This window comes from Phaeoacremonium minimum (assembly GCF_000392275.1).
Source record: "Phaeoacremonium minimum UCRPA7 unplaced genomic scaffold PA7_03_scaffold_183, whole genome shotgun sequence".
Taxonomy (NCBI): Eukaryota; Fungi; Ascomycota; class Sordariomycetes; order Togniniales; family Togniniaceae; genus Phaeoacremonium; species Phaeoacremonium minimum.
Window position 1 is genome coordinate 16,756 of NW_006921090.1, and position 20,413 is coordinate 37,168.

Sequence of the window (20,413 nt, forward strand, 5' to 3'; positions counted from 1 at the left end):
AGAGCATTGACTGAGAGCAGTGGGACACCTGGACAAGTATCCGAGTCTTGATCGCTGGCTGATAGAGAACCCCTGTGATGAAAGCACATTTTGGGCATCGCTTGGGCCTGAAGCCGAATTCTTTGCGACCTCTAAGAAAATGCCTCACTGGAGCGTCGAAGAAAATGAGCTCGAGGGGAAACTTCAGGAGTTGGGCAAGCAAAAGGTCGCCTGGGTCGCATTCGGAATAGACGGCTGTTCTATTGTTTTGGACAAAGATGGAAGCCTCACCATGATTGGCGACACGGAAGAGAGATACCCATCGTTGAAGAATATTTTGGACAGCCATAAAGCTTTACCAGTCAAGGTAGGTGGGAAAAGAAACAAGGAGAGAATTGTGGTACGTCGCCCCAGAGATTAATCTATTTCTGCTTTCCGAGTTTGACAAAATATGATATAGAGATCAGTAGCCCTCAGTCCTTTCTGCGATGACGAGTTTTTCATCAGCTTCGAAGATGGTACAAGCGAATATCACAGTGACGCAATCAAATCCGGTCACAACTTGGAAGCCAAAAACGTAGTCGACTCGCTGCGTGACGAATACAAACATCGCTGCGACAAATCATTCCCAAAGCCTATTTTCACAAAAGAGAATAAGACATACCAAGACTGCAAAATTGTAAGGTTTCTAGCCCTTGAATGATATGATGACCCTGACAATTTATCCCCAACAGCCCCATCTTCTCGCAACTATGGGTAAAGCCAAGAGTGGGTATAAAGTTAAAGAATGGCCTGATTCATGAACTAATTAGTTTTGAGCTACTATTCATCAGATAAGACGCGGCGACAGGTCGTAACCAAGCTCTCTTATTAATTTCGGACTATGTCAATTTGGTGGTGTGGAAAATCAGGTTTCATGGTTGTCTCACATTCCGATTTTGATCACTGTAATTGCAGCAGGCAGCCGGTAGCTCATCTTTCATCTGATCCTTACTCCTTGTTACGGTTTGTTGCAGGTTCATAGGCAGAATGTGTGTTCACAGATTTAATTAATTTATTGGGTTCTCAATACGTCATACACAGCGCGAGAGAAACTTTCAGATCGGTGGAGACTATCATTAGTCCAAATTATATCTTGGATACGAGCAACTTGACAAGCAAGTCCCACAATTGTCTGGGTCACTAGTTGGACGTAAACTCAAGCCATCGTATCATTGTGGTCATCAATCTAAACCTCCTATAGACCTCCTCATATGGTAAGTATCAGCGATTTTTTAAGCAGCATTATATCTTTGATTCCACGATCATGATCATTCGCATTAATCCCCCAAACGCAATTAACAATCAAGAAGTCCATCATAAATAACGTACAGTGCCTCAAGCCAGTGGTCCAATATCCTCACTGTTGATCGGATGTCCTCACGCTCCTCGCGCCTGTCTTGCCACAACAGCTTCTGTCTGCACGTCGCCAGAAGGCCTTCGTAAGCCTCAATGAGCAGCAAGACCTGCAGATGTGATGCGCGTTTCCTTCTATCGCCCGACTCAGCCGGGCCTTGTCGGTACAGCGCATTTGCTAGTTCGTCCGTTAGCAGATCCAGGCAGATCTGTAGCCCAACATAGCTCTGCTCCGGTTTTCTGTTTTTGCACGCAGTTCCAGAGCTGGGCTCAACCGTGTTTGATGTTTTACATGGACTACCCCTGGGCAGAGAGGACTCTGGTGGCTCCGCAAGTGAACTTAAGTCTGTAGACACGAGGGTGGATATACGTGATGCAGACTCGGATGAGGACGTACGCCGGCTCAGATCCCGCAAGTTCTGACTCCCTCTAATCTTGCGGATCGAGCGCTTAGCTGTGAATATAGGCGGAGAAACGCGGCCGTACATTTCCTGCATATCGGGTAGGAGGGCGATGTATTGGTCTGCTAGGATCAAGGCTCTGTCGGTCTCCGAGCTGGCGTGGGTTTTCCTCTCGAGCTGGCCAATAGCAGAGACTGGAGTTTTGGAATAATTTCTACGTGATATGATTTTGGCGAGGCTCTCCTCCTTCCATTCACCCGAGGGGATTGGCCATTGGTTGTCTTTCCGACGTCTCGCGTTGGTGAAAGATTTGACGTGGATTGGGCTCCCCTTCTGAATTTGCCAAGCGGAGAGAGTCATGTGTTGGCTTTTGAAGGGCTTATCTCCTTGGGAGCCATTGTGCTGGACTCGCTTCCCATTCAATGTCCTGTCTAGGTTCTGGCGAGAACTCGACGCCACCGTGTCTCGAGGCCTGGTATTTTCTTGAGCGACCCTTCTGATCTGGTGTCGTCAGAAGATCTTGCTGATTCAATCCCAGTTTTCAACCGTTTTTGCAATCGTTTTGGCCGTCTTAATGTCGATGAGGCCATGCTTTTTGGCATGCTCTGCTTAACAGGGAACTCTGTCTGAAGTATATTCCACAGAACTAATCGCGAAGTATAGCAAGTCAATGAAAAAAGTGAAGATTCTGAGTAGGACATGAAATCACGGACCTGGCCAATTGAACACGAGCAATCGCGTTTCTCACGCTTCGCCCCCCATAGACATCTTTTTATCATGAACTCGCTACCCCTCCTCTCCGGACCTCCTGAAACTGACTTAATGCCATGTTGGTCTGGATTCGTCCGCAAAACTACTTGCCATCTACGCGGCTAGAGCCGCTGTTCATCTGAACTGAACTCCGGATCACCGGTGAGTTCCGTGTTTGGCTTATCTGCACATGACGATCAAGATCGCTGCACGTCAACCTCCCATTCATTAGATCCAAGTGGGGATTTCCGGTGGGAGAAAAGTGAGATAATCGGCTGCGAAAGCTGAGGAGCTGTGCATTAAGCTGCAATAGCGGGGGGTGTTGGCATGCAGAAGCTGAACATGTGCCATTGACATGGCTGCTCTACGGCTGCGGAGATTGTGGCTAGACCACCGGTTTCACCAACACCTCAATTCGAGTTGTTCGACAGATCATCACACCAGCAGATCATCCTTGCAACCACTACCGCTACAATACTCATGCTGCATCAAGTCTAATGCCCGGTTTCATCTATACCGAGGTTAGTACTTATGTTGTACAAGCAAGAGAAGAGCATTTCTCTGAGAGTTAGCACTTCCTCTGTAGATCTCTAGGTAAGTCACCTGCGCTTGCTACCATGCTTTCTCCTTTTCAAATTTCTGTTGCAGAAAGTGCGCCCCTCATGCATGCATGATTACCCACGACTGAAATCGATCATGACAATGACCAAAGTGATGGTGCTGTACCGACTCTTCACCTCACGGCTACCTTCGGCGCCCATGCACTTGTGATGCTCTCTACATTTTCCAGCAGGCAATCTCAAGAAATGGCGTTTCCATCAGCGTCTGAGGCGCGCGGACTTCGTGGAGTCGGCGACCTCAACTCATGGTTGGAGTTTAACAGATGTCGCTGTTCATTGAGGCACGTTGTTGAGAGACTTGTCTTGAACGCATGGCAGAATGACCATTCGATCGGCGGGAAATGATCCAAGGCCATGGCTTAGGCTTCGAGGCGACTGGGTCGGATGTATAGCAGGACACAGTAATAGCTGGTAAAACTGAAGGTCTAGCTGTGGCGCATTGGCGCATTGTAAATTGAACACACTTTTAAGATGAAGATACCTAATTACTTACTGCATACTTACAGTAGAAGAGGGACCGTCGTTTGTAAGATGGTTGCACGACTCATTCAAATGGCTCAGTGTCTGATATCGTAACATTGCCACTTACAGCTTTTTGGCAAGTGACAATATTTTCCTAGGTCAGGTTTAGGTTTGTGCTCCTGGATATATGTAAAGTTCGCTCACTTCAGCCAGTTAGTGCAAAATCGCAATCGTGTAGGAGTTGTATTTCAGGTGAAAGAGAAAAAAGAATGTTCGAATTACAAGGTCGAGACGTCTCGGCTTATCTCACCCTGCCACCCAGTTCAAAGTGCTTCTCCATACAACACAGTGATACTCTACGAGGCGACGGTAATGTGATATTCTCAGCGCCTACGTATTACATTGCTCAAGTACCCTTCGACCAGTGCTCGAATGCCAGGGTAGCTCTCCAGCTGCAGTGGAGAGCCGAGATTGCTACTAGGACTGTATTAAGCTGCTTCGGGAAATTGACGGCCAACACACACGGCTTTTTACACAAAGATCGACAAGACCCTCCATTGCCTAAGAAACCAACCTTCCTGGACTTGGGCATTGCGGGGGAATGCCGGGGCTCCAATAGCGGGGTTCGCGGGGTTGGTGGGTTCCAGGTACCGTTACTTGATGTCAGGATGCGCATGCCTGAGCCTCCTTCACACAAGGCCTCTGCCTTTTGTCTTTCTCACCACATCCCTTCATCTCTGTGCTTTTCCGCGTCTTTCACCACAAGAAGCAAAAAACCACAACCAGAACCACCCCGAGAAGAACGCGACCCAACAACATCTCGACACGGCCACGACGAATACAATGCGACACGATACAATGGCTCATTCTCATATCACCAATGATGATCGTGATGTTGGCGATGCAAAGCTCGATCATACAGGCGAGTGGGAGCTGGTCGACCTATGCCGCTGCCATGAGAGCGATGACGATGACGACCACTGTCGTGATGACCGCTGCCGCTACAATGGCGCCTGTAACAGCATCTCGGATGGTGTCGTCGATGCTGGCCCAGCAGCTGCAGCACAGGTCGCCAACCCAGTACCAACTCGCATCCTGGACTTCATTGTGCAGCGTCACTGTGAACAGCTGGCGGAGCGACTGAGGAGCTGGTGTGCTTTCGTCTGCCCCCAGCAGTCGCGGTCGGGAATGAGTCTGCCGACTTTTTAGACGAGTTAGATCGGCTCTTCGACCTTGAGCGCCTCAGGTGAGTCCGTCCGTCTGTCTTTCTCTCCCATGCTCTGCCCCGCCCTGTCTTTGGTGCCTTTGGTGCTACAGCTGCCCTAGTCTCCCTCCTCTGAATTGCATTGTCGCATTGCATCGTGCCATGCTTCTCTTCTCGAGGATCTTATCCTGCCGACTGGGACGGGCTCTTGCCGGGCTGGCTGGGCCCGCTCAGAACGGAAGCGAGACGGTCGACTCAACCGCAACACTCCGTCCATTACCTTGCGTTACCCTGCATCCCATCACGACACCACGGAACAGAGCTTGGCTAATGCGTCGCCCGTCGCCGCGCCGGGGCAAAACAGATACGAGTACGATCCAACCACCAACCTTCTCTCCGTCAAGATGCCCAGCAGGCCCCATGAGCTCGCCAGGGCCGCCCTCGACAACCTGGTCTAGCAGGCCGCGATTGACAAGACAGTGGCCGTCGGCCGCACTATCGCCGCCCTCGACGTACCGCTCGCGCAGCTCCTCACTGCCGCCCAGCACGATGTCAACAATAATGATAACGATGATAAGCACGACGGAGGCGACGATGGTCATGACAAGGATGATAACGACGGTAGGGACAAGGCACGCGAACACCAGCGCAAGGCGGCGGCTATACAGCTCGAGCTTGACAAGGCGCGCCTCGTACAGGCGACGCTCGAGTCTATCGACCACATGGGTAGCCCGCACGTACAGCTCCCGGCGTGCAGCCGCAACAGCAAGTCGCCCGACGACAGCTTCGGCACCACCACAGACCCTACAGTCATAATCCTGGTGGCGATGAGCCAGCCGTTCCGTGATGCCTTGAACGAGGCCGCCCAGCAGTACCTGTACGCGTCCGACGGCGAGGTGGCCCGGGTTTCAATCTTCGACTTTGAGTATAAGAGCCCGGGTAAGGTCATCCGCGGTGGCGATGTGCGGCTCGCGGTTATGGCGATGCAGTAGGGCGATGGGGTGATGGAGCCGTACTACGAGTTTGACAAGGTATGTCTGTTAAGAGGTTGTTCCCACAACACAACACGGCGCCCCCACTAGCCTCTTTCCTTTCTCTCCCTTCTAGACCCCTGGATCTTGCCCCATTCCTATTCATCTTTAGTACACCCAACACATCCGCTGACGCCACATCTCCACCACAGTACATCCAGCGGAGGTGGCCAAGCGCCCCCGGACCTGTCCAACCAAGCTGTTTCCCTGCCCCTCCACGCCTTCGCCTCGACGGCCGACCGCGAGCTCGTCGCAACCACAGGCGAGTCCATCGACATCCCGCTCGCGGCCGTGGCCGCCATTGTCGGCAGGGTCGAGGAGAAGTATTCTCATACGCAGGAGCAGCGCAACGACGGCTCCCGACGCAAGCCGAAGCTTCCCCTAGGCGACCTGGACGGCTCCCTGAAAGGCGAGGCGGATGAGACGGGCGGGGCAAAGATGGAATGCGGACGAGGCTGCTTTTGTGGGGTGGTAGTAGATTGAGGCTCCTGAAGAGCGTCGCAGTCAATACACCAAGCACACCCATTGCACAGGTCAAAGCAGCAGCAGCACCGGGCCCACTCCCGAAGAAGGAAATGAGCGAGGGCAAGATTCGGGCAGCATTTTATTTGTAATACCGGTAGAGACTGTCGGAAAGGCAGTCGGACTTCGCGCCACACTACTCGTGTCCAATTCTATTCTGGGACGTAGTTTGAGAAGCCAAGGGCAGTATGAATGATACTAGCGGTCAGAGGAGCTGTACTCGAAACTGCAACCGTCTGAGCAATATTCATGATATTCTTGATTTGCCTCCCGTTTAATGGCAGCTCTCCTAGCTTATTGAGCTCCTCATCGCCAATCTCAACATGCACATTGTTGCTGGTTGCTGAGCGTGATATGAAATTTCTCCAGATACTTTTGCGAGCCACAGAGTCAAGATCGGGATACTTGAGGAAGAAATGGATTCTGCTCTCGAATGCAGGGTCGAAGCTTGTGTGCCGGTTCGTCGTCAGCATCAAGATGCCTTGGTAGTACTCAAGTCGTCGAAGGAAAATAGACGTGATGGCATTACGGGTGAGGTTTGTGTTGTCCCGTTGCACGAGAAAAACATCCGCTTCGTCCAGGAGAACAACTGCGTCCCATGCCTCTGCGAGCTCCATGAGACTGTCGAGCGCATCCTGTACTGATCCTGGACTGGAACCAAGCTCACCAGAGGTTACTGTGTAGAGAGGCCGCTGGGCAATCTCAGCAACCGCTTCCGCGGTAAGAGTTTTACCCACCCCTGGAGGACCCGTCAGAAGTCCAACCAGACCCTTGCCCTTGCTGCGCACGAAGTCGTCAAAGTTGCTACTGGCATGAGACTCAACAAGGGCACGGATGAATTTCTTTTGCTCGTCGGGAAGGACAAGAGCATTGATAATATTATCATTCCAGACGACGTCGGTTAATGAAGACACAGCAAACGAGCCTATAATTGCATCAGTGAGCTTAGAACTGTGACACATATTAGGACTAACACAAACCCCATGTTTTGTCACCGAGACTGAACCCGTACAAGACTGGTTTAAGAAGCAACTTTTGCTCGTCGGTCAGCTCTGAGAGCGGCTTCAGAATATCTGGCAGGGTAGAATTGTTCGGCTGGATCTCGCCGAATAGGACAGGATCGAGCATGACTCGACCGTGAGACTTTGAGTAGTTCTAGTAAGTATATTTCAAGTCAAGAATGGTGTAGACAAAGAGGGGATTGTGCATTCTAGCCGGTAATGATCAGATAGAATAGACTAGACTGACGTTGAACTTCCCGTCCGATTCGCTCAAGGCATGACCGCGATACTCCTGGAGATGTCGACCTTGTAGACGTAATAATTTTTCCGCTCTCTTGAGCAACTCCATACGTTCTGTTTCATAACGAGGGTGTAAATGGAAGGGGTTATAGGGAAGCTCTAGAATCGGACGAGTACTGCGGAACTCCCCGATGTTCAAGTGGCGTCTTTCCACAAAGCCTGTCTCTTCTCCATCTGAATCAATATAATCTACCTCCATGCAAAATACTTGGGTACCATCAAACCGCTTTCTGTAATATACCTCCCTCACACGGTATACCATCAATTGACCGAGTCTGTCTATGCTACCGACGAGTGTCCGCAGAGGGAAAAGCGTCCATAGCAAGCTGAATGTCATCTCTCTCTCCGGCAATGAAGATATCTCGTCATCCACATCGGCAAAGTATTCAGCGATAAGGTCCAGTGCCGCCTCAAGCTCAAATATCAGCTGATCATTTGGTTGAGCGCGGCTGGTCTCCCTACGCAGCCTTTCAGTGAGGCTCTGCCTTTGGTAGTATACGAGCCTCATGACCTCCAAGTCCTACTTAATGTCAGCAGAATCTATTCACGGTCGCAAAAGATGACGACTTTAATATGGAAATTGAACTAGAGCGTAGCCATTACCGCTCTAAAGCGACCAGTGACCATAGTAACACCCAGATCAATGGTTACTATTGTTATTTCAACCTTGAATTTCATATTCACTTCAGAAAGGCCGAGAGTCGTGCGGCACTAGCTGGACTCCTGGCAAGAGAAGGAAATAGTCTCCTCTTGTTACATCGCATACGTTCGCGACAGTTGTGAGGAAAGAGCTTACAAGTGCCTCAGTGTTGCGGAACGATGGACCGCCGTCCTCTCGCACCAGCTCTCGGAGGATCTCGCGTATAGCTTCTCCCTCGACGAATACGACCCAATCATCTGAAGCCCCATTCCCAGACCGGCGGGCAAGCTTGAAGACGCAATTGGACTGCTTCTTCTTCAGCCTCTTGGGCTTGCCGACCTTAGTTTCTTTCCATTTCCACTTCTCACTAATGGTTGGAAGGAAGACGTCATCAGCACCAGGCGAATATTGCGAGAATATGATACGTTACTAACTTATCCCAGCTATGGTGTCAGAGTTAGCTATCGGCGTAATTTTCTCAATTCCCTCAACAAAACGTTTATATGCCGGTCTATTTCACTTACACCTGCTCGACCCGTATTAATTTGACGCGTGGTTTGGCGGCCCGGATATGCTGCTTAGTACTCTCGCCGTCATTCTCACTGTCCTGGATTGGCTTGTCTTCACTCATTTTACTCCATCCCTCGTGAGACATTCCGTACATAGACGAGCTAGGGCCAAGGATAACCTGGCCTCCTTCGAAGTCTAAGCCGTCCTCCATAATGAAAGTTCCATCGTCTAAGGTTGTGTAATGTTTGCAGTTTGATCGAGAGTCTGCATAGTTGGGAGAGCCTGGCGAATTCTGGGCTTTAGTTATTTTTAGTCCTGGTTTATAATTGTTTCATTGAGTCTGGCCCCCAATTCATGCCCAATTTCTAAGCTCTTGGCTGCGTCAGGTTTTAGTACTCCGCTCAACTAGACAGCACATCACTCCAATGGCCCACACACCATTACCTTTCCGACAACACATCATCAGATCATTTTCGCTGCTTCATCATAACTGGTGCAATCCTGATGCCATGCCATTCCCCCGCATTTAATAACCCCTAATAACCAATCACCCCAAATTTGAAGTATCAAAAATGCTAGTACGTAGACGTTATACTTCGACGAATTTTGAGCTTGGTCTTTCCGCTAGACTTGCTCGATGCTCGTTGTTTAACCCGCCATAGATTGTGGCCTCTGAAGCTCTCATATCTCGACTATGGTTGATGAAGGCTATGTATACAAGCCGTTGCCAGAAGGCCCTTTGATACGTCTCCTCTCCATCCACCCTTCCGACAGATTGAATAATCCATTGGTCTGTGACGTGCATGTTGTTTCACTGGCAGACGAACCGAATTATGCTGCTCTTAGCTATTGCTGGGGAAATCCAACGAGGAATTGCTCCCTGACCTGCAATGAGCGCATCGTGCCAATCACTCACAGTTTGCATTCAGCTCTGAAACGATTTCGTCAAACAGAATCGCGGACGCTTATCTGGGCCGATGCAATATGCATCAATCAAGATGACAACGCGGAGCGCAGCAAACAAGTGCTCCTCATGACACAAATTTATCGACAAGCCAGGACGACGTATGTGTACCTAGGCGAGCCAGAAGACCAGCCGCATAGTCCAAATGCCGTTGAAGCCCTAGAAAAATGGATCTTAACACGAGCCCGTGCTGCAGCAGAAACTCACATTTCCATATCCGACTTGATTTCCCTCATGCATAACAACAGGGACACTACCGTGAATACCCTTTTGAGAGATGTCTTGAGTGCGTCTACCTTTCCTGATAGACGCCAGGTTGCGGCCTGGATGGCCTGGCAGCTTCTGTTCACTCGTCCTTGGTTCAGTCGAATATGGGTCATCCAAGAGGCCACGGCGTCCCCCGAAAGCACAATTATTCAGATAGGGGCTTTTGGAGTTTCCTGGAATTCCCTCCTCGCAGCAAACGTGGCTTCATATGAGTATCTTTCCGAGAGCGATGTCAACCAGGCATTCTTCATTAACCCCGGCTATCGCGTGTGCGGTACATGGCTGGATTCCATAGAAGCCGTCGCCCGGTGGAAGCAGAACCGAGGCAATCTAGAGACGATGGATGCAATTGGTCGCACGCTACACCCTCGGAGGGAGCTTGAGAAGATCAAACGTTCTATGCTTGAACATGATATGAAGACAGGATATTCACCACTGTTATCGCACCGGCGTTGGATTAACGGGGTGAAGCTTTCATCCGACTCAGGCTCAGCTTCATCGGTACACCACAACAGTGCAAGTGTGTCCGATACATCAATGGATACGCAGCCAGAAGACATACAAACACCTGAAGAGGGTAGTGGTTCAGACTCTAGACAAGAAAGCGGCTCAGAGGAAGACCGCGAGTCTGATTCCGAGACGACAGAGGACTCGAGCCAGCGAGAAACCGAACGAGGATCGGTGTCAGAGAGTATGGATGACTCTCTTACTGGAACGATGCGGAGGCAACAAGACAGCGAAGGCGATGAACAGTCTACTTCTACAAATGATTCGGAAAAGGGGCCTATCTCTAGCTTGGCAGATGAAACGGAGTGGTCAGATCGAAAAGAGCGTACAGAACAGGAGCGGTCACATCACCTCTTTCAACTGTTGATCAGATGTTGCAAATTTAGTGCAAGTGATCCTAGAGATGTCCTCTATGCATTGCGTGGTCTTGCTTCCGACGAAGAGTACACACCAAAACCAGACTACACCAAAGAATCACACCATATATTCCACCAATATGCAGCATATTTTGTGTCTCAGGGATACGGAATCGAGCTGCTTACCATGGCTGCATCATGTACTAAGCCGTCATGGGTGCCGAATTTCGCGGAAATTGGACTCAACGTGCCCGGACACCCAGCAGGCTGGGCTCGCCGACACTTTTTGACCTTCAATGCCGGTGGGAAGATGCGTGAACATGTTCGACTGAACCCGGATACCGATACGCTGGCTCTGAAGGGCTCCGCTGTCGATAAGGTGCAATCGCTCGGCCCGCCTCTGCATTCCCCGGAGTACTTTCGCGATTTAGCTAGAAGCTCCCACAAGACCAAGACAGTGAAAAGTGAAGTTTTGCAATTCTCGGAATGGAACGTCGAATGGAACTGGATGAGAAAGTTCGATAATCATATTATCGAATGGGATAAAGAGACAGCGGCGTTCATCGAGTCACAGCGACAATCAGGTGCCTTTGGAGACTCTAGCGCTGCTGCTATCAAGCGCATTTACAACACGGTGATATCTGCCGACGTTGCCGCGGGCCATGAAGATAAGAACGAGACGTCGATTATTGCTGAGATGGGTAAGTTTGACTTTGGCATAGTACAACACTTCAGCCAGCCACGTAAAGAGGTCCGCGACCGAGTGATAGAGATAGTACAAGCTAGACGCGTCTGCGTAACAGAAAAGGGTCGACTCGGACTCGTACCCCAGGGAGCGAGAGCCGGAGATATAATTTATATCTTTCTTGGAGCACCAGCACCGTTCGTGGGTAGAAAAGACGGAAAGGTTATGACGTTGATCGGTGATGCTTTCGTGCACAATCTAATGCACGGAGAAGCGCTCAAGCTCGAAGCCAGTTCTATTGAAAATGTCATAATATATTGAAAACGAGAACAGTAATTCGTTTTGATATCACCATTTTGTATCAAAAACTTTGAATCTTCACAAACCTACTGTAAGATGTGAGTTAAGAAGTGATGAAGTGTCCATTAATCTGCCCTTTTTTCCCTACCCATCTTCCTTTTCTCTTTTTAACAACGTTTAGAGGTTGAACGCAAACCAAACCGTGATAACTGAGAGGTAACGAGAGTATATAAACAGATCATAGTAGATTCCTGAAACTATTATGCAGTCATGTTCCTTCCGTCCTGCCGCTCGAGACGGTTGAGATCAGCGAGATGATCGATTTATTCCCTGCGATACGCCAGGCTCGCAGCTCGCTACGTGCCACAGGCCTGGCAGAGATTTGTCTGGCTTGAAACATCAAGCGATTGGCTACGGGTTCATCAGGACCGTCACCGGAGCAACGAAAGAGCTGACGCGTCTTCGCGAGGAAGTTCAGGCCTGCGATAACATCCTCCAACAAGTCAAAGACGAGGCATATGATTCAGCAGAAGGGAAAGCATGGTCGGACACAATAAACGCCCTCGAGGCACCGGCCCTCCAGCGTCTGCAGGCATGCATTCCAATCCGACTCTACAACAGGCTCCATTGTGATCTAACCGGGTCCCTCTGCATTGAATAGCTCACGCACCTTGCTACGGACGGGGCTAGACATGAGGGTGGACGTGTTTGCTTAGAGTGGAGCATGTTCTATGACCTATCTGTAGGATAAGATAAATCTTAACCCAAGCTCCCTTGATTCGTCACTTGGGTATTCATGTACGAGCTAACTTTCAAGTATAGAATGACTGTTTTCATCATTTATATGGCCTTGCGGATATAGACTGGATAGACCTACTTCAAGCTGTGCAATGCATTCGATGTTGCGTGCTAACCACGTACCCGAACTAGATATAGCCTCATTAAACTAAGCTGACTCAGTAGTATTAGAGTACATGATTTGGGCTTTTGAAGAACTTCTATAAAGAACCACAGGTTAAAATCGAAATCCGTCTGTACGAACGTTGATACATATGGATATGTCCTGCGTGCCTTCGGTGTCCTGCTCCAGGAGAACCCAGCGCATCAGCAAGATGCATTGTGGCATTTATCCATAGCCAAGGTTCGCCGGAAATAGGTACGGGGTAGCGCCGTTTGCCCGTCTAATTAGTAGACGCCGGGGATCAACTTGTATGGAACGGTTTCCTTTACTCTCTTCCATTGTTCGTCATACTGCATTCAAAATGGTCTTGTATCAGTCACACACTTCTTATATTCACCCTCAGGGATTAGAATCAATGGTGTGGTGAGACTTACACGCTGCGTCATGTATTTGTCTAACGCCGGGATGCCTCGAACCGCGAAGTCGCGGAAGAAGAAGTAGAAAACGACGGCCGACCAGATCGGACCGCCCGTAGTTAGCGCATAGGATGCGCGCCATATGGTATAGCAGCCGTAGTTGATATGTCGAGCCAGCGAGAACAGACCGCCGGCGTAGGCCCTCCCTTTGTTAGCCGCTTTCCTCTTGAAAGCTGTCCTCTGCAGTTCGGAGACTAGTTCGGTCACTAGTCCGAGGAAGTATGCCGCCGTCCCGGCAGCCAGCAGTGGCGAGGAGAGCAGCTGGTTTAGAACAGTGGCCTGCGGCATGGCTGCGCAGGAGGTTAGGCTCCATAGCGATAGCAGGGTGTTCAGCGAGTTGACAATGGTGTTGAAAAGGCTGATGACTATTGCATCAGAGACTGGGGTTTCCTGTTCGGAAATGATCAGCATGGTAAGGATCTGTTTAACACTGCTGCCGAATGCCATTAAGACAATGAGACGGTAGTAGGGCTGAAGAGTGCCGGAGGCGGGATCGACAACCCATGGGGCCGAGACGGGGACTCCACCCAGAGATTGGATGAGGTGGGACACCCAGCCGTGGTGGATGAGGCTGTGATGAAGCACGACATCGGCGGCACGGAGACCGATGAAGGTAACACGGCCGATGGGCGATGCTGCCTTCTTACGGGATACGTTGTCGTGAGGCTCAGCAGGCATTGCGAGGGGTAAGTGCTGAAGATGGCGAGATTTTGGTCCTTATTGTTTCGACCTGGCTTAAAGGCAAAAGTGTGACAGAGGCTAATGAGAACTTATATAACTGAAGAACTAATACAAGTTCTTAGTCATATTCCAAGGTTGGAATCAAGAGCCAATGGCTAACCAGGGCAGAGATTGCGGTAAAACCTGGATTCCTCAGCAGCTCGCCACGGAAGAGGCTTGCTCGGCATCTTCCCTGCGGAAGTGCTGACAAATAAATCTAGACTCCTGTGGACATCGGGCACCGATGACCGATTAGGGCTTGGCGAGTCCCGAGTAATGATATTCAGACTGACTGGCCGTGAAGACTTGTATCTGCCCAAGTAAATTGGCGATTGCAGGTATGAAAGACCGGTTAGCCCGAGGCCATGATGGACTCAGCCAAAGATTCTATCCATTACGATTTAATCCTAGGACTTATATGTTCACCATGTATTTGCTGAGATTGACTGCTGAACCCACTGCTGTTCTACAACCGAGGGATCTCACTCTACTTTGACTCAATCACAACCCCATCATTTTGGATGGAGATTTGTTAACTCGTGATTCTAGATATACGCCTAAGGGCTTCGTTCTATGTCTCTCGCATTTAATGAAGAAGTCAATTTACGAGGCCACTTTCGTCCAGCTATCCCTCGCCAGAAGTCCGTCAAACCACTTCGCGACATGGGGATATTTCTCAAACATGCTGAGAAATCCACATTCTCTGACCTTTAGACCGTATGGAATGTGGAACAGGTCAGCAAGGGTCACTTTATCTCCAGCGAGATACTTCCGCTTTGAGAGAATTCCTTCATAGACTGCAAGCGTGGTGTCCAGTTCCGCCGCGTGCTGGGCAACTAGGGCATCATCCGGTTCTCCCATTCCTCCCCAACTGTATCTGTTAGCATGACCACCTCTGTATAAGTTAGGATGGAAAGAACTCATACGCCTTGAAAACCTTTTCAAAGGTGATAGCAGATGTGGGCGGATTGAAGTAAAACTCCTCGATTGAGCACGCCTGGTCAAACTCTACTTGTCAGCGAAATCGAATCCTCTCTCTTGGTGCACCAGGCATACGCACCTGTTCAAACAATCCGTATGCTTTCGTGTCACCGTCAGTAGGCATCAATGGAGTGCCCTGACTGGCGTACTTCTTCGCGATGTACTTGGCGATGGCCCTACTCTCGAACACGATGAATCCATCATCGTCGAGTACCGGGACTTTGCCAAACGGGTGCAGCTCCATGTACTTCTCGGACTTATTGTCTCTCTTTGCGAGATCAATGACGATGAGCTCGTATGGGACGTCTTTCTCGTACAGAGTGGTGAGCACACGCTGAGTACAAGTCGAGCCTTGATTGCCGTAGACTTTGATGGCCATTTTTGCTGTCGCGGTTGTTTGCGTTGAAAGAGAATTGCTTGATTGTAAAGATCACTGGGACAAATTTCGGTCGAGAACTGGGTACGGTGATACTATATATCCTTTTATGTTTTCATTGCGCCACTTCATCTCGAAGTAACTCAGTCGACACATGCACCACTCAACTGCCCACCGTTCGGAATCCGCTCGGGGAGGAAAAGGTCTTGCGTGGCTCTTGCGCCATGAGATGATGGATCCTAGCTCGATGTATCGCGAGCACTGAAACTTGTCTAATCTTGTCATTGTGCCTGAGCACCACAGGCTTCGTCACCAAGCAGCTTCGGAGCGGCGTTGGGCTGCTTACCAAAGCTAACTCACCAGCCAATCAGCTTCGAGAACGGCACCGTGGTTTGCGCATCCTCCGATGCGGCTCGCATTAACAAGCTGCCTTAGCGGGAAAGGCATGGCTGAACCTCGCCTTTTCTATAAGGGAACGGCACCCTGCTGTTCTGGATCGAAACTGTGCCTTTCTACTTCTGGAACTCGCTATTTCTAAGCAAGCCATCCGCAATCGGAAGTAGCTTGGTCAATTGGTCTCCGTCCCCATCTCAACCTCGGCCAATGAGGCTCCAACTCCTCTTAGCCTTGGTCATGTCTTCAGCCACTGCACGGCCTGCTCCTTCAGAGCTGCTCCACCATCTTCCCATCTACCAGGTCCTGATATGTAGAGAGTGTCGATATGCCATACAACCAGCAGCTATATCCAGACATCTCAAGGATCTCCACCATATCTATCGCTCCAATCGTCGAGAGTTGGTCGAGTATGCAAAAAGGTTGCAACTCGTCGACCCTAAAGACGTCGTACTTCCTCGACCCTCCGAGAGTCCAGTGCCCATATTACCTATCGAAAATGGGTTCGCATGTGCACGAGAGAGCTGCACCCATCTCTGCGTGTCCGTGAAGCGCATGAAGAGCCACTGGGCGACCTCGCACAAGAATGTAGTCGTCGAAGAAGGCTGTTCTCAGTGGCAACCAGTGGCCTTACAGACCTTCTTCAGGGGAAACCAATTGAGATACTTCGTCGTGTCCCTACAAAGTAGCCCTGGGCCGTCATCAGCGCAGAGCTCAGAGAAGCAAAGTGTGCCAGATACCCGGATCTCAAAAGCAATACCACCTTTTGACTGCAGCGACTCTTACCCACTGGCTTCAGAACCCATCTTCCCCCCTGACTGGACTTCCGATGACATCGCTCTCTTCAAACATTTCACAGAATTTACATACCATGATATGGGCCAAAGTCCAATGAGTAGACGAATGTGGCAAGTTTCCATCCCCGAGATGGCCCTCCGTTACGACTTCCTCAAGCACGGCATCTTAGCCTGTTCAGCCCTGCACCTTGCACACCTCAAGCCATCGGAACGGCAACGATTTCAAATAGTAGGCGCCTGTCACCAAGAACGTGCACTACCCCAGTTTCGTGCGCTACTCGCTGACCCTACCGGCAAAACATGCAACGCCATGCTCGCATTCTCTCATCTCTTGATCGTGCACTACTTTGCAGCAGGGGAACAGGACGACACCCTGCTCCTTTTGAAAGAAGACGAGGAAGCGGGACTTCCAGACTGGCTTAGGGTCATCCGCGGCAGCTGCACAATTTACCGCCACTTCTGGTCGTACATGAAAACCGGACCCATGAAACCACTCATCGACGAGAGTCTTAGCGACCAACCTACCACCATCATCCCAGAGAACCCAGAATATTCGGCTCGTTTGAAGCAACTTCTCACTCTCCCTGTCTTCGGGGAAGCCACATCCGAGCAAATGACAACCTACTTCAGTGCGCTCATGCTTCTTTCCAGCGCGTTCGGATGTGCACAGACGGCGATGGAAAAAGGCACGTTTACTTTGTGGACGGTGGTGCAGGTTTGGCCGTCGCGAGTCTCGTTGGAGTATCTAGGACTGTTGAGAGCCGGGGAGCCAGCTGCACTGGTATTGCTGGCGCATTATTGTATTTTGCTAGGCCCGCTCGAGGAATCGTGGTATATGATTGGGTTTCGGAAGAGGCTGTTGGACAGGATTTACTGGCAGCTGGATGAAGAATGGAGAAAACGACTGGAGTGGCCGTTTGCTGAGGCTGGTTTGCAGTTGCCACCAGAGAGGGCGCGGGATATTTGATGCGATCAGCCCTGGAACCTCCCTCCAGGGCTGGATGCCTCTCCAGCCCCTGGACTGCCTTTCCCTGGACGAGGACACGTGCAAAGCGTTTCGTGAGCCTAGTCAATGACAATTGCAAACGAGACTTAGATTCTTGTAGAAAATTCATTCAAAACTTTCGAAAACACATTATTGCACTACACATGAACTAATTTACTCTAGAAAAGATGTTTGACGTGCCACTCATGTTGCCCTTCTATCAGCATCCATTGCCCACGCTTGGGCCAGTCGGTAACCCTCATCGATGTTAGCCATGTCCAGATTGACATGCCTTTGAGTCAGTAATAATTGTACTATGGTCTCATATCCCCCGAATCACGGCTGAAATGCATCCGCCGCCGGGCCGCTGATAAGGTCTTCAATTAAAGGCCAAAATTTTGGCTGCTGAAGTGTGGACGTCGATGTGAATTGTGACAGCGTGATGGCGGAGATGTTGGTCAGGCTGTCGGTGCGGTTGATGTCAACGAGCGCGTGGTTGAGGTCACGGTGGCATTCTTTGACCTCCAGAATGTGTTGCACCAAGATTCCGTTGGCTTCGTCGACCTCGCGACCAGCGTTGCCAGTCAAGAAGTTCATGAATACCTTCTTCCTGCGCTGTTTGTCGCGGTTGTCTAGGGGTACGAGTGTGACATTGATCTTGTGGAGAGTGGCCCAGCCACGGCGCTCCTTACTCATAACTTCAGAGCGGAATGTTCGTGTGATTCGGTCGTCAGCGTCCTCGCGCAAACAGCCAAGATTTTGCAGGGCTTCGACAAGCCTCTCGAGGTAGTCGGCGAACTTGCGGGCGTCCCGGTTGTCGGAGAGCTTGCCGTCGCGAATGGCTATTGCAAACTGCACAATTGTAGAAGCGATATTCAGCCCGGCGGGAATCAGGCCGAGCAATTCCGCCATGTTTGCTAGTCTTGGAAAAGCTGGCAGCCAACTGGACAGAGGCACAAGGCTGGGCGAAAGAATTGGTCAAGAGGCAATAGGTAGGAGGGAGTAGGTAGGTATGGGCACACAGCGAGTCTCCTTGATGCAAATGCAGATCTGCATGTTTTTAACTATTTTTTCTCTGAGCCGTCTCTCACCATTTGGAGAGTTCTTTCCTGCCTGATACATGGGAGTGTGCAATTTGCTCTTTGTGTTGGTCAAGCACTGGCTGAAATCCTCTTTTGAGGAAAAGGCGGCGTGTTTCAATGCACAATTCTCCGTCCAAGCTCATTCTCTTCTTGTGATGAAATTCTTTCTGTATGGCTGAGAAGGAGCCCCGTCAGAAATGACATGTTTCAAGTATTCTTTGCTAAATTTCATCGCCACTTCACCTACCCCCAGCCATGACAGGGGCATCACAGCCATGACAGAGATACCGGAGCCATGACGGGAGTACCGTTGCTCTACGTGGAGCGTGAAAACCAAGTCCGGCCAACCCATGCCGCTTCAGCACACGCGTACCTCATCGAGGCTGAACACACTCAAGCAGCCAGAGTAACAAGAGTAAAACTTTCTACGCTCTCCCTCTTCACTGTCTACGACGGAGCACTGTGGGACTGTGGAAAAAACTAACTACGTGGTAATTGGCGTGAGATGATCTTGGGTTATATGTTGAGCTAGGTAACAGCTAATACTACAGTTCTCATGCCCAGGGGAAGTGTTTTCTACAGTGTTTATGACTTGCGAGAGGTTCCTGGGCAGCAGTAGACACTGGTGCTCCCCTTTGATGCATGAAAGGAAAGAAGTGAATAATGTATCGGTGAAAGACGGCAGAGACCTTGCCAGGTGCCTTATACCAGATTCCGATCCTTGAGGTACCTACCCTTCAGACTACTCTCAGCAGGTATGCCGAATATATCTTGTTCCATCGGTACATGTAACCAGTCCCGGACGGGAGGTGGCAATAATCCCTGTCGCCGAGGCTCCGGATCCGGGCCATCGAGCTCATCTCCGAGACAACCTTTTGGCTTCAAAATAGCCGGGAAGCGTAGCAGGAAATAGTCATCATCCTCCAGACGTTCCTCTGCATGTGGCCAGGCCTGGGTCTTGGGATCCTTCCAGAAAAGCACTGACTCCCCCTTATGATAACAGAGTACGTAGGATGCTATCACGGTTGCCAGACCAAGCATTGTGTCCAGAGTGTGGAAAAAACAATTTCGTTCTTGGGGGTCCGGGTCGATCCACGGATCCAGGAGTCGCAGAAGCTCCTCCCGGATCCGCATCACCCCGGGTGTTCGACAGTCGGAGGGGGGTGGCAAGGCCCAGGCATCAGCACGGGTAACTTCCTTGTTCGTTTGGAGAGCCATGGTCATGAAAGACCACATTTGCTGGATTGCTCGCTTCCGTCCTGTCAATGGTTGTAATTGCTCTTGTCAGTGACCGTATTCAGTCGCAACTCATCGTAACTGTCTGTGGGTGGGTGGGTGGGTTGGAGGAAAGACTCACTGTCGTACTGTGGCTCAGCCATGATCCTTTTCCGGAGGGACACAAAATCGGGAGGGAGGAACGTCATGGTCTCATCACCATCTGGCTGCATCTTGGCAACGAGCCAGTGGGCAATGATGATCGATAGGACTGCAGAGCGATTGCCCGCACGATTCTTATCCTCAAAATCTAACAACAGCCTCTCCCACAAGGGCCAGTCGGCATTGACAACCCCGTCGCAAGGAACAGCTGCTTTGAAGGTCTGAATGAAGGCGGGCAGGTCTTCGCGGTTCAAGGAGAGGCATGTGGTCAGAATCTCAATATGGTGGACGATATCTGGGACAAGTTCCCGACTGCGTGGGAAGAGCCATCTCGCGGTCAAAAGCTGAGTGCATTCTCGAAAGACATCTCTCCATGGCGTATCGGTCGCCCAAGGCTTTTTGCGGTTTCGACGAGAATCCAACCAGTGTGT

General features: G+C 50.4%; 5 protein-coding genes across 5 annotated transcripts; 1 reads left to right on the forward strand and 4 right to left on the reverse strand.

Annotated features, from left to right (window-relative positions):
- Positions 1-4,450: 4,450 nt before the first annotated feature.
- On the forward strand, positions 4,451-5,803 carry UCRPA7_2634 (hypothetical protein; the record flags this gene model as incomplete). Its single annotated transcript, XM_007915208.1, has 2 exons — positions 4,451-4,714; positions 5,270-5,803. The coding sequence occupies 2 exons, from the start codon at positions 4,451-4,453 to the stop codon at positions 5,801-5,803; spliced, it is 798 nt and encodes a 265-aa protein (XP_007913399.1).
- A 713-nt stretch (positions 5,804-6,516) lies between these two features.
- UCRPA7_2635 (putative aaa family protein) lies at positions 6,517-7,492 on the reverse strand (the record flags this gene model as incomplete). Its single annotated transcript, XM_007915202.1, has 2 exons — positions 6,517-7,289; positions 7,345-7,492. The coding sequence occupies 2 exons, from the start codon at positions 7,490-7,492 to the stop codon at positions 6,517-6,519; spliced, it is 921 nt and encodes a 306-aa protein (XP_007913393.1).
- Positions 7,493-13,079: 5,587 nt separating this feature from the next.
- On the reverse strand, positions 13,080-13,949 carry UCRPA7_2636 (putative membrane protein; the record flags this gene model as incomplete). The annotated part of the gene is made up of 2 exons (XM_007915236.1): positions 13,080-13,145; positions 13,230-13,949. 2 exons carry the CDS (start codon positions 13,947-13,949, stop codon positions 13,080-13,082), a joined length of 786 nt encoding a protein of 261 aa, XP_007913427.1.
- A 946-nt stretch (positions 13,950-14,895) lies between these two features.
- Positions 14,896-15,351, reverse strand: UCRPA7_2637 (hypothetical protein; the record flags this gene model as incomplete). The annotated part of the gene is made up of 2 exons (XM_007915232.1): positions 14,896-14,988; positions 15,052-15,351. 2 exons carry the CDS (start codon positions 15,349-15,351, stop codon positions 14,896-14,898), a joined length of 393 nt encoding a protein of 130 aa, XP_007913423.1.
- Positions 15,352-17,859: 2,508 nt separating this feature from the next.
- Positions 17,860-18,435, reverse strand: UCRPA7_2638 (hypothetical protein; the record flags this gene model as incomplete). The annotated part of the gene is made up of 1 exon (XM_007915222.1): positions 17,860-18,435. One exon carries the CDS (start codon positions 18,433-18,435, stop codon positions 17,860-17,862), a length of 576 nt encoding a protein of 191 aa, XP_007913413.1.
- Between the last annotated feature and the right edge of the window lie 1,978 nt (positions 18,436-20,413).